Genomic DNA, 16,161 nt, shown 5'->3' with positions numbered 1-16,161 from the left:
GCGCCCCGAGGGCCGTGCCTGCCGGGCTGGACCATCTCCAGGCCGCGCGGGGCGGAAGGCGGGTCTCCGTTCCCAGCACCAAACCTATGGAAGTGGCAGCCGCCCGATGAAGGAGCTGCAGACGACGGGAGGGGTGATCTTCACGAGAGCGATGCCGTTGGCCTCGGAAACGGGCGAGTAGCTCTCATGGAGGACGATTTTCTCAACGAACCTCTCCTGGAGGGGCGGCTTCACCGGCCGGTTGCTGCCGTACTCGATTTCCCGCGCCCCGAAAACCAGTCTCCACTCGTGGGCTTTCCTGTGGGCACGGGGGGAGCCAGGCCGTCCTCCCTGTGCACCGGCTGCGGCCGTGACCCTCAGAGTCTCCCTGGCAGGGGTCACGGTCTGCACACTCAGTCTCGTCACTGCCAGGCCCAGAGCCGCAGGGACACTCGGCAGAGACCCCAGGAGAATGCCCCTGACCAGAGGCCTTCAGAAGAGCCCCCCCACATGTTCCCACATGTGCTTTTCAGCCTGAAGCAGTGAGCAGTGCCGAGCAGCCACTGGACACTCAGCGAGGAGCCCCTGCAGGCATGGTGCTGCCAGCTGTCATGGTTGGTGAGGACCTGCAGGCTGACTGTCCAAGGCCAGGCCCCGGTGCTCGGCAGCCTGGCCTCTGATGACACACAGGCTCCCTCACAGGGTCTCCCCGAGCAGCAGCCTCCAGGGACCACTGAGGAGAGACCGAGGGCACGGACCAGGCCAAGACCTCGAGCCTCTGCAGACAGCAGGGGTGTGGGGCTGGTGATGTGGGGGAGGTCTGGGAATGAGGGTGAGCTGTGCTGTGGAGCTGTGACAGAGCCACGGCCTCCAGGACATGGAGGGGTGTCCACGGTCCTGTGGGTGTCATCACAGGTGGGGGAAGAGGAGTCACGGGCGGCGGGGGAGATGGTGCGGGCCTGAGAAGTGTGGGGACCCCCAGGCTGGGCGAGGCTAACATGGAGTGCAGGGTGTCCCGGCCTGAGGTCTTCAGAACCAGTCTTGGGGTGCAGGGTTGGCCTGCACGGTGACAGGGAGAGAAGGACCACAGGCAGGTACAGGGGCTGCAGGTACAGGAGGCAGTAGGAGCGCAAAGGTGGAAGTTCCGGAAAGAGGGGGTGCAGGTCCCCCCAAAGTCTGGCCCTGGGAAGTCTCACAGGACCACAGCCCCGTAACTTTCGGATGCTCACCAGACGGCAGTAGAACTGGTGGCAGCTGAGAAACTCTGTTGTGAGCACTAGATGGCAGCAGCGAGTGACGTTCTCTGACGAGGTCCTGGAACCTCGCGCAAACCCTGGTACGCGCTGGCTGCACACCACGCGGCATCGGAGAGGAGCTTCTGTCAGCGGTGCCGCTTAGGCGGCTGCGGAGGAGTGTACTTCCTGGTGAGCTTCACTGTGGCGTCACTTGTAACACGCACACTAGATGGGAGCGGAAAAGGGCTTTTCTCCATGACCCGCACTTGAGTGTTATCCCCAAGGTGAACACGAGATGGCAGCAGAGAAGCGCTTTTTTGGCGAGAACCAGGCAGGTGTGCCGGGTGCACACTAGGTAACGGCAGAGAAGCACTTTTCACGACCGGCGCTCGAGCGCTTTCCACGGGCTGCACACTCGGTGGCAGCAGGCAGGGCTGACCCCGGGCTCCACCACCCACCAGCCCTGCGGTTCCAGGCAAATCCATGGGAACTCAGCCTCCTCCTCCGGGGGAGTAACTGCCCCTCTCAGGGCAGCCGGGAGGACTCAGCGAGGTGGGGCCTTCAGCCCGCTCTCCCTCCCTCTTCCCTTCTGTGCCCTCTCTTACCCCCTATGGGCTGAATAAATCAGGAGTCCAGCAAATCGTGTTGTTTCAGCAGAATGCACTCTCCCACTGGTGTCCACGCAGCCCAGCTCCCCGTGGGCACTCACTCCCACACGGGTCTGGCTTCCTCCTCAGGGCGGCTCTGACCACAGCCTCTCTCTGGTCCTCACACCCCTGCTCCTCCGCAATCTCAGGGTCCCACCTCAGCGCAGGCCAGCGCCACCCCACACCAGTCCTCTCGCTGCTCCTTCTGCTGCTTCCTGTCCCTGGCTCATCCAATCCAGCCTCCACACCGTGACCCGCTGATCTTTCAAAGTTAGGGATCTGACCCCACCCCTTCCCATCCACGAGAGAACTGCCAACAGCTCCCCCCATCCCAGCCTGGAGAATAGTCTTCCGCATCGGCACAGCGTGAGACCCTTTCTCGGCCCCACCTCCTCCTCCTGGTTTCACTTCAGACCGCCCCACCCCACTCCGTCGCCAGGAACCGGAGAGGCCAGCATCAGCCTCTCCGGCTGGGAGACCAGTCGGGGCTCGCACACACAGAGGTGCCAGCACTGGGACTGAGCCTCAAATGTGGGAAACTGAATAAAATACAGATTTTAGTTAATAATGATGCATCAATATTTTTTATTAATGACAATTCTTTTCCCAAAAGAGAAATTAATAGTCAAATAAACCTATTGCCTCAAACTGAAAAACTAGAAAAAATCGGGTGATGCCCTATTAAAAAAACACATTAATATGGTGCTTGTTCTCTCCATTCTCCGTGTTGTCTTCATTCTGTTTGCATTTTTTTCTGTTTTCTGTGTTCTCTGGCCTCTCCTCATTTCTCCTCTCTCTCTGTTTCCTCCAATTATGTAAGTACTGGAACCATGGCACACCACTTATTAGGGTGGGGCTGTGCTTTTGTAATAGCATATGCCGAAATAAACAGAAATTGTAGAACAGATGTGACTTGGTGTGATTATGACACGCAGGACAAGTGACCTGACAGTCGAGGGACAACTCGGGACTGGCCCAGAATCCCGGGACATCGCTCAGGGACCAGGTCTCTGTGACAACTGCCATCTCCCCCAATCCTAGGTGTGCTTCCTTCACAGACAAGGGAGCCCCTCACACGCTGTTGGGAGGGACGTGACTCCGAGCGGCCTGCAGCAGACAGGCTGGAGGTTCCTCAGAAACCAAAACCAGGTCCACCCCGTGACCCGGCACGTCCTCCGCTGGGGGTTTCCCCGGAAGAAGTGGAACCGGCACCGCAGACACACGTGCACACCCACAAGTTCGTGTCAGCGTCATTCACGGCGGCCAGGGCGTGGGAGCAGCCCACCTGCCCATCCGTGGGTGGCACACGCACACGACAGAATGTCACTCGGCCACGACAAAGGACGTCCTTCCACTGGGGCGTGGATAAACCGGAGGACGGCATGGTAAATGGAATGAGCCCAACCCAGAATGACAGACAGGGCATGACCCCACTTTCACGTGGCGCCAGCAGCAGCTGACCAAGAAGCAGAGCAGGTGCTGGTCGCCAGGCGCAGAGGGAGGGGACAGAAGATGCAGGTCCAGGGCTCAAGTCTCAGCTGTGTGAGATGAGTGAGTACCAGAGACCCGGGCGACAGCCGTGGGGCCGCAGTGACCCGCACTCTCCACACGCCTGAGGGCTGCCACGACGGCACGTCGTCAGCGGCCCTTCCTGGGCCCCCGAGCGGCCTCAGCGAAACCCTGTCTGAGTCTGCTCCCCGAAGGGCGGAGGGGGACCGAGGGGCCGGACGACAGGGGCGGTCCGTCACTCAGCAGCAGCTGTGAGGGTGCCGTCTGTCTGTGGGCTCTGAGGGCTGTGCTTCCCCGTGTCCACCTCACCCTTCCCGCACGTGTCTGCGCTTTGCGGGCTGGAGCCTGATGCTGAGAAGACGAGCGTCCTAGATGTGCTTGCACACAGCCTTGGAGGGCACCGTCTGCAGGTGCACGCGCACGGGGCACTTGTGGAAGTGGGACAGCAGGGCCTCGCTGTAGCCCACGAGGAAGTAGAGCTTGTGCGCTGGCAGCTGCCTCAGGACCAGCGCGCAGACCTCCACCTGGCTGGCCCGGCGCTGCAGGACGAGCTGGTCGGCCAGGCAGCCGGGGAAGGTGCCCAGCACGAACTTGCGGAGAAGAACGTCCTCCACCGTGCGCTCTGCGGCGTGGTCCTGCCCGTCCAGGTTCCCTGAGCACAGAAGGGCACCACAGGGTCGGCCGGAGCTGCAGGGGCGACACCCAACAACAGCGCAGGGCACCCGACCCCCCCGACCTCGCCTCTTCTCTTCTGTGAGCGGAACAAGGACAACGCTGTGCGTTGAGCACACATCATTTCATCACGCTCCCAAACTAGGCACTGTTGCTTTCCCCTTGTTTCACAAACGGGGAAGCATGAGGCCTTGGCCAGGACACAGAACTCAGAAGACCCCCCCTTCACTCCCTTTCCCACTGGTCGCCCTGTCCACAGGCCAGAGACAAGGCCGCCGGCCCCTCTGAGGTTTGGGGCAGGAGCTCTCTCACCAGCCAGGGCCGGGGCCTCACCCAGTGATTTCCCAGCGGGGACCCTGCACCGCCTGCACCTCTCAGAGTTTCCGCTGGGCCTCCACACCCACCTCCAACCCCAGAACCAGACCCGGGACGGGTGAAGGGGCAAGAGCCTTTGAGTAATTTCTCTACACAGGGGCACAGCAAACATCCAAGCTGAAACTCTCACACTGAACCGAACACGGTGGACGGTCGTTAATCCACAGCAGCTCCGTTCCGCACAGTCACTGTGGGCAGAGAGCGAGCACGCACTCAGCCACAGCGCCTGGGCAGACTCAGGGTTACAAGCCTTCGGTGGAGTTACTTTGGTCAACAGATCAGTACGTAACCTCGTCATATGTGTTTCCACTTAAAGACACCTCGTTCACTGCACGGGCGGGTGACCAGTGCCGTCTCCCAGCCGCACTAGGACTCGTGCCTGGGGGCAGCCAACCCAACACTCGTGTTTTCTCTGCAAAGCACGTCACAGCCTCCTCGAGCTCAGGACCCTAGACGAGCAGGGCAGCATCCCCGGCCATTTCAAGGCGGCGGAGTCACCGACCAAACTGCAAAAACACGGCACTAAGAAACCCCGAGAAGGACACACACTTACCGTAGCGGAGCGGAAACCAGAGGGCAGAGCCCAGAAAGAGACCTGACTTGGGGTGGTGAACAGACAGCACAATAAACCAGTGATGTTTTACAGAGCTGTGCACCGAGACCTATGCAATTTCATTAACCAATATCACCCCAACAAACTCAATAAGAAAAGTTTAAAGAATCATTTTTTAAAGAGCACAGAGCCCTATTCAACCTCAGCTGGAAAGGTGCCTGTGTCTGAGAATGACCAAGAAAGTGTCAAGAGCAGGCAAGTTCACAAACACAGATACAGAAAATTCTCTGCTTCCGCGGGAGCTGCAGTGTGCACAACGCACTGTCGTGCGTTTCCAAGCCATTTCTGCAGACCCTGGGCAACTCGGCCTCTCTGTCAATCAGAGGGGATGACAGCAAAGCAAAAGCAACTTCCGCCTCGAGTCTCCCACGTAACTTCCAAGGAGGCTGAACCGGGTTCTCGCTCCCCCCGGAAAGAGCCAGCTCGGGATCCTCCACACCCAGGGCAACACTCCTGGCCTGTCTGCCTGGTCACTTCTCTGCACCTGTGCAACTGACTTCGGACTCGGGCACTGACTACTGATGGGAATGAACCTCGGACACCTGCTCGTGTGGTGTCTGGGTTGAACAGTCACAGCCAAAAACCTCTGGTGCAGCCTGGGGTCCCCTCACCTGTGTGCAGCGACAGCCAGCTCTTGGGGTGGGCGATGTGGTGAGGCACGTGCGCCTCTTCGTAGATCACCGGCTTGTCCCCTTTGCCCACTCGGACTCGGGCCACTCGATTCTAGGAGCAAAGATCGGCCGTAAGTATATGCGTCCGACCTAGGTGGCAAGATGTGCTCTCATCCCCACCCCCGGCCCTTGTCCCCAGCCCCCGAGCCCCGGACGGCTCACCTTGGCGCACATGGCAGAGATGTGCAGGGCACGCCAGGCACAGGGCAGCACGTGGCTCCAGCAAAGCACCTGTGTGTGAACGGGAGAGCGAGACACAGAAACCGGGGCGCCCACCCCCAACCCGCCGGGTCCACGCTTGGCGCCCACTCACCCATGGCCCAAGCCCCGGGCTGCACCAGGGGGGCGCCTTCTTGAAGTACCAGTGCACTGCGGGGCAAAGGTCAGTGACAGGAAGCCCCAACATGGACGAGCCCAAATTGAAGCCACATTGGGGAAGGGCCTCGGGGCTGGGCCTCAGAGCTGAGAGGGGGTCCAAGTAGCCAGGGAAACACCTGGGATGCTTGTTTCTGCACTTCTCCCTCCCGGCCAGGTCATTGTTTGTTGGCTTTGTAGTTCGGACCCGGAGGTTGGAGGATACGGAGCATCGTTAGGGTGGTTTCGCCCTAAGACTCACTCTGGTGTCCTGAGGGTGACAACAGGGCCCCAGCCTCCCCTTAGAGCGTTTTCTCAGGTTCTGCAAATTCGGGTGCTTGAATTGTCTCCAAGTTATTATTATTACAATGTGGATTATGTTTATTGAAGCCTTCACAACACACAAACAAGGCCACAAAATTATTTTTTAAATTTTCTTTATTTTTAGAGACCGGGGAAGGGAAAAAGAGGAAACATCACTGTGTGGTTGCCTCTGGAGCACCCCCAACTGGGGGCCTGGCCCACAACCTTGGCACATGCCCTGACTGAAAATCAATGTGGTGACCCTTTGGTTTGAGGCAGGCACTCAATCCACTGACCCACACCAGCCATGGATCCCTTGGCTTTTCTACCTTGGCCTCGTAGGCTTCTTAAAAAAAAAAAAATCCCCTGGCTGGCGTAGCTCAGTGGATTGAGCTCGGGCTGAGAACCAAAGTGTCCCAGGTTCGATTCCCAGCCAGGGTACATTCCTGGGTTGCAGGCCATAACCCCCAGCAACCGCACATTAATGTCTCTCTCTGTCTCTCTCTCTCTCTCCCCCCCTCTCCCTTCCCTCCCTAAAGGTAAATAAATAAAATCTTAAAAAAAAATCCTTGGGGCACATCCCCTCGGAGTCTTTCCATAGTGGCAGTGATGAAGCTGCTCCCTCAAAAGTGCCCTTTAGCAGAGTTCTCCTTGGAGTATGCGCTGGTTTTCAAGTCTGAAAAGAACAGAAAATACCAAAACATCTTTTTTGTGTTGGCATAAGGAAACTGCACTGAGGAAAAATAAGCTTAACAAAAGCAATGTGTATCAGAATAACCAGTCTTGTAACACAGGAAAGAGTCAGTGGGCTATAGATAAGCAGAGGCCAGCGTGGTAGGACAGAGGATGGTCCAACAGGCAATGTCACAGAGACACTTAGAGCTGGAAAAAAAAGCTTTAAAAATGTAAAAGTGGGCCCTGGCTGGTGTGGCTCAGTGGATTGAGCACCAGCGGGCGAACCAAAAGATCGCGGTTTGATTCCCGGGCAGGGCACATGCATGGGTTGCGGGCCAGGTTCCCAGTAGGAGGCGTGTGGGAGACAGCAGATGATGGTTCTCCCCCCTTTTCCCTCCCTTCCCCTCTTTCTAAAAATTAAATAAAATTTTTTTTAAATGATGTAAAAATGTGACATTATAAGAGGTTATGTGATTAACCTAAAGATACAAAAGTTATTAATGGGAGAGAATGGACAGTAACTAGTCAAAATACAAATAATGAAGGGGATGCACAGCAATACCAGAAAGTGTGCAACCAGAAGAAATGGCAGAGTGACACCAGATGCAGAGAAGCTGCGAAGGAAAGTGAAACCAGCACCTGGAAAAGCAGTGTAGAAAGAAGTAGTATTTGAATCGGCCCCGTTCTGAATGCAGAATGGAACTTCAGGCGCTAAGGAGAGCTTCCTGGACATTTTAGAGATTCCACCGCTATTAAACATCTACCCCTAAATCGCACGGACAGACTTGGCCTTGATCTGGATGAGGCCTCTTGAGACCTATCTCACAGGATCCCCGCGGCCTCTCTCCTGGGCTGAAAGTAATCTCAGAAACTGGGGATCCCGCTCGCGAGAAAAGAAAGCACCCAACAAAGTCAGTACTCGCACCACTTACATTTAGCACCGTGAGAACCTTACAGCACCGGCACTATCAGTCTCTGGACGCGTAATCGGAGTCTCCCAACCCCTGACTGGGTCCACACACAGCAGAAAAGGTAAGCTGCAACACCGGGGAGCGGCGTCGCGGGCTGCAAGCACAGCACGCAGCCCCGGCTCAGCTCGGACTCTCCCGAAACGGGGCCCCTCCACCTCCGCCCGTCCCCTCCCCGCGCCTGGCCCGCTCCCCGCCGGGCTGCAGCGCGCGCGCCGCCTTTCTGGCCTGCGCCTCCCTGCGCCGTGGCAACCCGCCGCGGTTCCCTGGCGGTAGAATGGGGCCGGGACGACGAACCGGGACTCCTAGGAAGCCCCGGGCCACTTCCGCTTCCGTTCTCAGCCGCCTCTTTCTGCCCAGAGTCCGCGGGAAATCTCGGCGGCAGGGAACCCCTCGCTCGGCGCCGGGCTCAGGGGCGGGGTCGGAGGCCTCTTAGCCAATCGGGGCCACGTCCCGGAATCTCCACGGAAACCAACGTCACCGCCTCCAGGGCATTCACATCGGGGTCTGCGCTGAGCGTACCCGAGTCCGGTGCTCGGGGAAGAAAGACTGTAAGAGATTTCCCGACGGCGGAGGATTCCGTGGTCCTTTTTTAGATACCCCTCCCGCAGTGAGGCCCCGACCGATAAGCGACTTCGCTGCTGCGTGACGCAGGCTCCTGGGCAGGGTAGGGCTCAGGCTGGAGTCCGCAGTGGAAGAGGAGAGGGAGGCCTATGGAGAACGCAATGACAGATGGGTCCGAAGACAGCAGCTCACACCTCCAAAACAGCAGCGCGGAGGCCAGCAATAGGGAGACAGAGCGAGAGACAGCGGCTGGGGAGCAGGGGAGACTGGAGCTGAGACACAGGTGGGAGGACACACAGATCGTCCTGAGTCTTGGAGTCTTAGACTCGGGTCGGCCCCTGGCTTTGGATGCATCCTCACCTGCAGTTCATTACCTATGATGTGGGCCTCGTGAGGGCTGCCAAGACTCTGTCCCAGACAAAAGCTCGTTGGGCTCCTTGGAGCCCTCTTCTCAACTGGCCTCATCCTTGGTCTTCTGAGCCCAGTTTTGCAAAGAATTTCCCATCCTTCACACCTAACCAAGTTCCTCTTAGCAATTTTCCACTCTCAACCCGGCCTGTAGTCCCCGCTCCTCCCCTCCGCAGTGAGAGTTGAATTCAGCTTCTCTCCACTATCGCCACAGTCTTGAGTAAAGCCTTTCTTGCACTTTCTAGCCAGTATCCTTAAGGTGAATTATCTCTCCTTAACAAGACTTGTGAGAGACAGTGCCCGTGAGAGCCCAGCCGTGCCCGGTGACGGCGAGGCTCAGGCCCCTCCGCACTGCCACCGTCAGAGTGCTCCTCTCAGAGCCGGGGCCACTTTGCTCCGTGACATTGGGGCTCCAGCTGTGAGCCTGGCCGACAGAGGGCCACAGACGCGAGAATGAATCTCGAAAGAAAGGGCAGACACCCGTGGGCAGGCAGACACCCTCGGACCACAGTGGGCGTAGGTCCGGGACGGCAGCGGTGGAGCCTTCGTGCAGCAGGGAGCTTCCGACCCCAGCGAGTGTGGAAGCAACCAACGCCTCTCCCGCCCGGTCTCGAGGGCCAGGGACAAATAGGTGGAGGGTCAGGTCTTCCAGCTCTGGTACAGAACTCAGGAGTGCTAAGGCAAAACACTGCTCTACTGGTTAGCACAGGTATCATTAGGTCTTATCCTGAATGTCCCACATCGGTCATCTCAGGCGCTGGCAGCCTGCACCACCACCAGCCACCTGAGTCCATCCTGGGTCTGGGGAGCCCCTCAGGCCTGGCATGGGTGTGTCCTGGGGCTCCACTGGGCCAGCAGGTGGTGCTGCAGGAACACGGGAGGCAGGGCCGGAGCTTTCCCTGGGGAGACCCCTGCTGTCCGCAGTCTCCCGGGCTGCCAAGTGTGGGCTCAGAGCCAGGGCTCAGGCTGCACTGTGGGCGACGTCTGTGAGCAGAGCCCTGCCCCTCCTCCCCAGGCCCTGTTCCCCCGTGCACAGCCCGTGGTTCCACTTAATCAGCTGGGTCGGCTGTGGATGCCCGTTTCACAGGAAAGAGGTTGGGGCAGGGCAGGTGTCAGGGTACACGCAGTGCCGCAGACAGCCCGCGGGACCCTGCACTGGGGGTTCCCCCCAGTTCCTCCCCCGTCCCACGTCTCAGGTTGGCCTGGGGCCCTTGATCCCCAGTCTGTCCACCAGGCTTGGGGTGTATGCCATACAAGGGGATGTGAATGTGTGTGCGCAACATGTGGGTGTGTTTCTGCATGTCCGTGAGTGTGTAAAATGTGGGTGAGAGTATATGGAAGGTGTGGGTGTGATCTCTGTGTGTGAGCACAAGTGTGAGTGTGCCCGGGTGTGTCCGGGCTGTGGTGTACCGGTGGGGAGCATGCTGGCATCTGAGTGTGCTCATGCTTCCTGTGTCTGTCAGAGCCTGTGAGCTTCCTGTCTTCCTCACTCTGTTTACACACCTTCTTACAGACGTGTCCACCAGGTGGTTCTCAGCCACCTGCCCTCCCTGTGGGGAGCACCAGCATCGGCGCCCAGAGGTGTCCCAGCTGCTCGCGTGCCTTCTCACTCTAAGGCCCTTGGCGCCATCCCTGCTGATGCTGGAGGTGCCCCGGAGATGGGGGAGCGACCTTGAAGGGGAGGCGTGGTGAAACTTGCCCACTCCCCTTTGCTTTGGAAGCAGCAGGAACTTTGCTCACATTCAGCAGAAAGGCCAAGTTGCCTCAGTGTGGAGGTCATGTGGCCAGCTTCCTGGGGCCACAGGGTGACTCAGCTCCAGAAGGCTCTGGGTGCACCCCGCCCACTCGTGCTCCCAGAGGCCAGCCACAGTACACCTCTGCCCACACGGCAGGCGTGCCCAGCCCGTGCGCAGGTTCTGTTCCTCCGCTGCCTCACCCAGCCTCCTCAGGATCCCCACCCCCCTGCCACGGGGCCCCCAGCACCACAGCTGTGGCCGACAGGCATCCCATAAAGCAAGTCTTTGGAGAGAGCTCTCTTCACACTCTGAATTTTCTTCCCTTTGTGCATTAGCAAGTCAGCACAGAAAGAGCCAGTGCCACGTGGGCCTCCCTGGTGAAGATTCTGAACCTTAAATTACCAACTTTGGGGCAGCGACCGAGCTGCTCCCCGAGACTCGCCCGTAGTCCTGGCACACAGCAAGGGGTCAGCTCGGCACAGGCAGTCGTGGGGAGGTGACACGGGAAGAGAGGCCTGTGGACAGGCTGGGTGGACAGCCAGGACCATGCCCAGCTCTCTGTTGTCTGATGTTTTCAGTCAGCTTGTGAGGCTCAAAGACTGTCCTCCAGCAGCACCAGGGACAGGGGCCCGAGCTGCGGGGACCCAGCCGCATGGGGCTGAAATTCAGGCCCACTGAGTCAACCCTGAGTGGTGTGCAGGCCTCTGGGCGAGCCAGGAGCTGGAAGCTAAAAGCCTGGGGGAGGATTTTACAGCCGATACCTGTGCTTAGGTGCTGAACTTTGCCACTTATACTTTTTAAAAAGAAAGCTGACCTCCCAAGTATTTGCCACATGGCAAAGTCGATGGCCAGACAGGGCAGCAGGGACAGACGAAGCCGTGAGGAGTCGAGGCAGGATCGCACGATGGTCACACGGTTCCGTCTCTGAAGCTCCGCACATGCTGACCACATACATAGTCAGACCTGAGAAGAGTGAGGCCTTCATTGACAAGCTCAAATGCACGTGTCCCTTGCAGGTGGCTCTTGGCCAAGACAAGAGGCACAGGGAGGGCTGTGCAGGTGGGGTGGGGAGGGCTGACCAGCAGCAGGTTCCAGCACCTGCACTGCCCCGCACCACCTAGCCCGGGTGGGGGAGCAGGCAGCATCTCTGCAGCTGCCACCAATGCCGAGGGACCCCAGCACTGTCCAGACACCTGCCAACCAAGGGACCGCCCCCCTTGGCCAAATCCGGTGTGGGCGTCCCGAAGCTCTTCCTCACCCAGGGTCTCTGGCCTGGATCGTGGTACCTGGGCTGGGAGTGCCCCTGAAGATGACCTGTGCCCAGCAGCCAAGCACAGATGCCCTGCCCAGAGTTCAGGCCATTCATTATGTTTGGATTCAGAACCCCCAGGGGGGAGAGAAGGGATCAAGGGGGAGAGACTAAGCCCCCACATCCCCACTGGTGGAGGTGTCACCAGCCCTGGTGTGGGGAGAGTGCCTCAAGGCACAAGGGGTGACAGACCAGAAACTTGGTCCTCATCTGGAGAAGGTTGGGGAGGGTCTGGTTTACTCATGAGCAGCTGCTTGCTGAGAGTGCACTCAGCCCCCCCTCGCCCCAAGAACAGCCAGCCTGCAAGTGACCCTGGGCTGCACAGAGCACAGGAAGCAGCCAGAGGTGGGAAGGGCCCCAGCACCGTCCCTTCTGGGGAGGCACAGCCGAGCCTCTGCATCCTGGGAGGTCTCTGAACCTCACTGCCACTGGGTTCATGAGCGCCTGGCCCAGGAGAGGCAGCCAGAGCCCCCTGAGCTCAGCCTTGCAGCCCCTGGCTCACAGAGCTTGTGGCTGCACACACCCACTCCTCCGTGTGGCCAACAGCCTGTGAGAGGGCTGGGGATGCACAGAAGAGCAGGGCCTTCCCTAGCCTCCTCACATGACACATGTGCATGTGTGTCCATGTGCCCGTCCACGGGTGTGTACAAGAGTGTGCACGTATGAGAAGGTGTGTGCTCATGAGTGCGTGAGCGCATGGGTGTGAGCATGTGTGTGCACATGTGCATGGGCATCGTGGGCTCATCTGTGAGTGTGATCTCTCAAGTATTCATGACAAGGGAAGGGGCTGCCTCTCCTGCTGCCCCAGCTGCGGGCTGGCCCGGGGAACCAGGGTGGGCTCTTCTCCCTCCGGAGGCCTCTCTGCAGCAGGGCAGGGCTGGGACCTCCTGGCCCCTTTAGCCATCACACCCTGAAGGTTGGTCACAGTGTCTGCAAGCTTTAAAAACAAAACAAAACAAAACAAAACAAAAAGAAGATTTTATTTATGTTTTGAAAGGGGAAGGGAAGGAGAAAGAGAGGGAGAGAAACATCAGTGTGTGGTTCCCTCTCCTGCGCCCCTTACTGGGGACCTGGCCCACAACCCAGGCCTGTGCCCTGACTGGGAATCGAACCAGCAACCCTTTGGTTCACAGGCTGGCACTCAGTCCACTGAGCCACACCAGCCAGGGCATAGTCTGCAAGTTTTTAAGAGCCTATAAAAATGTAGAAACTGGAAGAAATCGCTTCCATTGATACAAAATATGAAAACTGCTTTTGAGCTCCTGGGCTACTCTCTCCAGAAAACCCATCAGGTGTCTGTTTTGGGGATTTCGTGGGAAGACTTGTTCCCAAACATGCCTCCTCCCCAGCCACGGCTCCCTGGCCCTGCCCACCCCCAGAGGACCCCACCAGCCAGGAGGTGGACCCTGACTTGGGCAGGGCCGGGGCCGGAGCTGGCCTGGGAGAGTGAGGGGTGAGCTGGGGCCCCACCCACCTCCAGGGCCAAGAGCTAAAGCTGAGAGGCCCGGCCAGAGGTCAGAGGTCCAGCCCCATGGAAGCCCCACAGGGAGATGCTCCAACGCCAGGAGCAGTGGCTGCTGCCCTGGTCTGCGTGTCACCTCGGGGACCTCTTAGTCAGCCCCGAGCCTCCCACCAGCACTGACTCAGACTCACGAGGCGACGATCTGCCGCTGGGTGTGCGGCTAACTGGCTGGTGTTGGCGGCCCCTCCCTCCCTCCTCCCCCTGTGAGTGAGAACCTGAGGCCACCGAGTGCCACGTGTCCTCGGGCTCGCAGTGTGGAAACACTCAGCAAACCTCAGCCCCCAAAGTGACTTGAGGCCCCCGGTTCCCCGCTGCAGCCTGAGCCAGAGCCAGAGCTGGAGCCAGAGCCCTCTCGATGAACACAGCGTGGCAGCCAAAGGCCGCAGTCACGGCCACCGGGCTCTGAGACTCGAGAACCGCACAGCTTCCCGACGGAGAACCGCAGCCGCTGCTCCTGGTGCGGCAGGGGCTGTGAGGCCGCCGCCGTCGGCCGGCAGGCGCCCTGGGGCTCCAGGGCCTGCTCAGTGCCTGTGTGACCACACAGGTCTCGTTTGTCACCAGAGGCCTTGCCGTGCCCAGGCCCTCGGGGCAATGCCCACGGCCTCCCGCCACAGTGAAGGCCCGGGGGACCCAGCAGGCAGACGAAGCTGCAAACTGCCCGGCTGTGCTCTGCCCAGGAGGAAGAGGAGCCGTCCTGGGCCGTGTAGACCCATGGCGCACTGTCCTGGGCACACGGGCCGCCCCCGCGGTGGGGAAGAGGGTCTGAGCCCGCAAACTGATGCCCAGCAAGCAGCTCCCGAGTCAGGGGTTTCAGCTGGGAGCATCGAGGCCCCAGGGCCCAGCCCGACCTGAGCCCCAAGGAGGAGGCCGAGGCCCGAGGACTCTGCCCCCACTTTCCTGTTGGTGGGATGAGCCTGGTTCCTGCGCTTCCTGTGACAGCCACAACATCATCACATCCGCTCGGAAGACTATTTTTAACTGATTTATGTATTTCTTGTATGAGGAAGACATCAACTTCTGTTTTAGTCCGCCTTACAGGAAAGTGTTGCAACCATGCTCAGCTCAGCAACATCAATTGCCTGTCTTGGCCCCGAAGTCCTGCAGAAACGAATGCAGTTGACCACGCAACTCCAGGTGCCACCTGTGCGGAAGAGGAGGAAACACAACAGTTCGCTCCGACTGCAGGACTCCGCACGCCCCCGAAAGAGCGCCCTGTTTCTTTACATTCCTGCTGCAGGTCCCGGGGGTCACCATGGCTGCTGGCGACTGCCAGACTCCAACCACGTCAGGAGGTTCCTGCTCCGGTCCTTCCCCCGTTGGGACCACAGGGCAGCCAGGGGACGGAGGGGCCAGCAGTCACCTGCAGCGCCCATCCTAAAGGGGAGAGCCTCTTGAGGACACCGTGCGTGGCCAGCACATCCCCTCCCCTCCAGGGAGGGGCCATGGCTCCTACCCCCTGACTGAGCCCCATACCCGTGGTGTCTGACCTGGTCACACTCTGGGCACAGGTGGCCTCGGAGGGTCCTGACTCAGTCCCCACAGCTCACCAGCCCTGGCTCCCACTTGCCGGGCCTCTGCTTCTCCCAAGTCTCTTAGTCTCACCCCACGCATGCCGACCCCGGTGAGCAGCTGGGATCCTGACAGTCGTCCTCAAGTAAGCACCAGGCTAAGAGTGGCTGTTAAATGACAGCCCCGGCTGGTGTGGCTCAGTGAGCTGAGTGCCGGCCTGCAACCAAAGAGTCACCGGTTCGATTCCCAGTCAGGGCACAGGCCTGGGCTGTGGGCAGAGTCCCTGGTGCAGGGCATGCCAGAGGCAGACACACATGGATGTTTCTCCCCCCTCTTTCTCCTTCCTGCCCCCTCTCCCTGGAAATGAATAAATACAATCTTTTTTAAAAAGAAAAAATGACAAAGGATGCAGCAGGAAAAAGAGGGGCATGTACCCAGGGGCTGTGTGAAGGGTCAGGGTCAGGTTTTGGGGGACAGCCCTGACACTAATACACCCGGGCAAGGGGTGGGGCAGAAGGAAGGGGTCAAGCCAGACAGAGAGGGGACTCATCAGGAGATGGGGCCTCGGGCTCCCAGAGCTCAGCCCCCAGGGGCCCTCGGCCGGCCTGTGGGGAAGGTCCCTCTTTTCAGCACAGACAGGTGCAGACTGCCGACCTTTCCCAGATGGAAGGGACCCTGAGCCGTGGGTCCAGGCTCCCCGAGCAGCCCCGTCTCTGCCCCAGATCCGAGCGCCCCCTCGGCAGAGGTGCTGCCTGACTCCCGCTGCCAGCTTGGAGGGCGTCTCGGGGCTTGTCCTGCCTGGCTGGGCATGGCCTCCTGTGGCTGTTTCCTCCCCAGAGGCCCCAGAAGCCTGGCAGGCCACCTCTGTCCCGAGGTCCCCAGGGCGAGGGGCTGGTCTCACTCCAGCCCAGGCATCTGGAGGCTGTGGGGCTCCTTCGTCCTCCCAGCCCCGGCCCCACGCTCTCTTCTAGAAGCAGCAAGAGGACATGAGGGTCTCGGGGCCTGGGAATTGCTTGGAGGCTGGAGACCCCCAGGGCCCGGCGTGGGGCCTGTCAGACCCCAAGCACAGGGGAGCTCAGCTGATCTGCACCAGGAAAAGAGGAAACCGAGTC

At 59.6% G+C, this 16,161-nt stretch overlaps 1 protein-coding gene across 1 annotated transcript; it reads right to left on the bottom strand.

Moving 5' to 3' along the window:
* Window positions 1-2,616: 2,616 nt before the first annotated feature.
* Window positions 2,617-15,151, bottom strand: LOC114503919 (28S ribosomal protein S24, mitochondrial-like). Its single transcript, XM_028521501.2, has 6 exons — window positions 15,088-15,151; window positions 13,937-14,068; window positions 6,015-6,070; window positions 5,864-5,932; window positions 5,642-5,753; window positions 2,617-4,022 (listed from the first exon to the last, which is right to left on the bottom strand). Exons 1-6 carry the CDS (start codon window positions 15,149-15,151, stop codon window positions 3,739-3,741), a joined length of 717 nt encoding a protein of 238 aa, XP_028377302.1. The 3' UTR covers window positions 2,617-3,738.
* Window positions 15,152-16,161: the final 1,010 nt, after the last annotated feature.

This window comes from Phyllostomus discolor, chromosome 8 (assembly GCF_004126475.2).
Source record: "Phyllostomus discolor isolate MPI-MPIP mPhyDis1 chromosome 8, mPhyDis1.pri.v3, whole genome shotgun sequence".
In the NCBI taxonomy this organism is placed as follows: Eukaryota; Metazoa; Chordata; class Mammalia; order Chiroptera; family Phyllostomidae; genus Phyllostomus; species Phyllostomus discolor.
The sequence above is the reverse complement of the archived record's forward strand: the minus strand, read 5'-3'. Positions and strand labels throughout refer to the sequence as shown.

What these genes read in the sequence shown, in the direction of transcription:
- LOC114503919 (XM_028521501.2), bottom strand. Translation starts at nt 15,151, where the DNA reads ATGCGTGGGGTGAGACTAAGAGACTTGGGAGAAGCAGAGGCCCGGCAA. An exon ending in TTCTCGAGTCTCAGAGCCCG is followed by an intron (nt 6,071 to 13,936) that starts GTGGCCGTGACT and finishes TTTGCCCCGCAG; the next exon opens with TGCACTGGTACTTCAAGAAG. An exon ending in TCTCTGCCATGTGCGCCAAG is followed by an intron (nt 5,754 to 5,863) that starts GTGAGCCGTCCG and finishes CTTTGCTCCTAG; the next exon opens with AATCGAGTGGCCCGAGTCCG.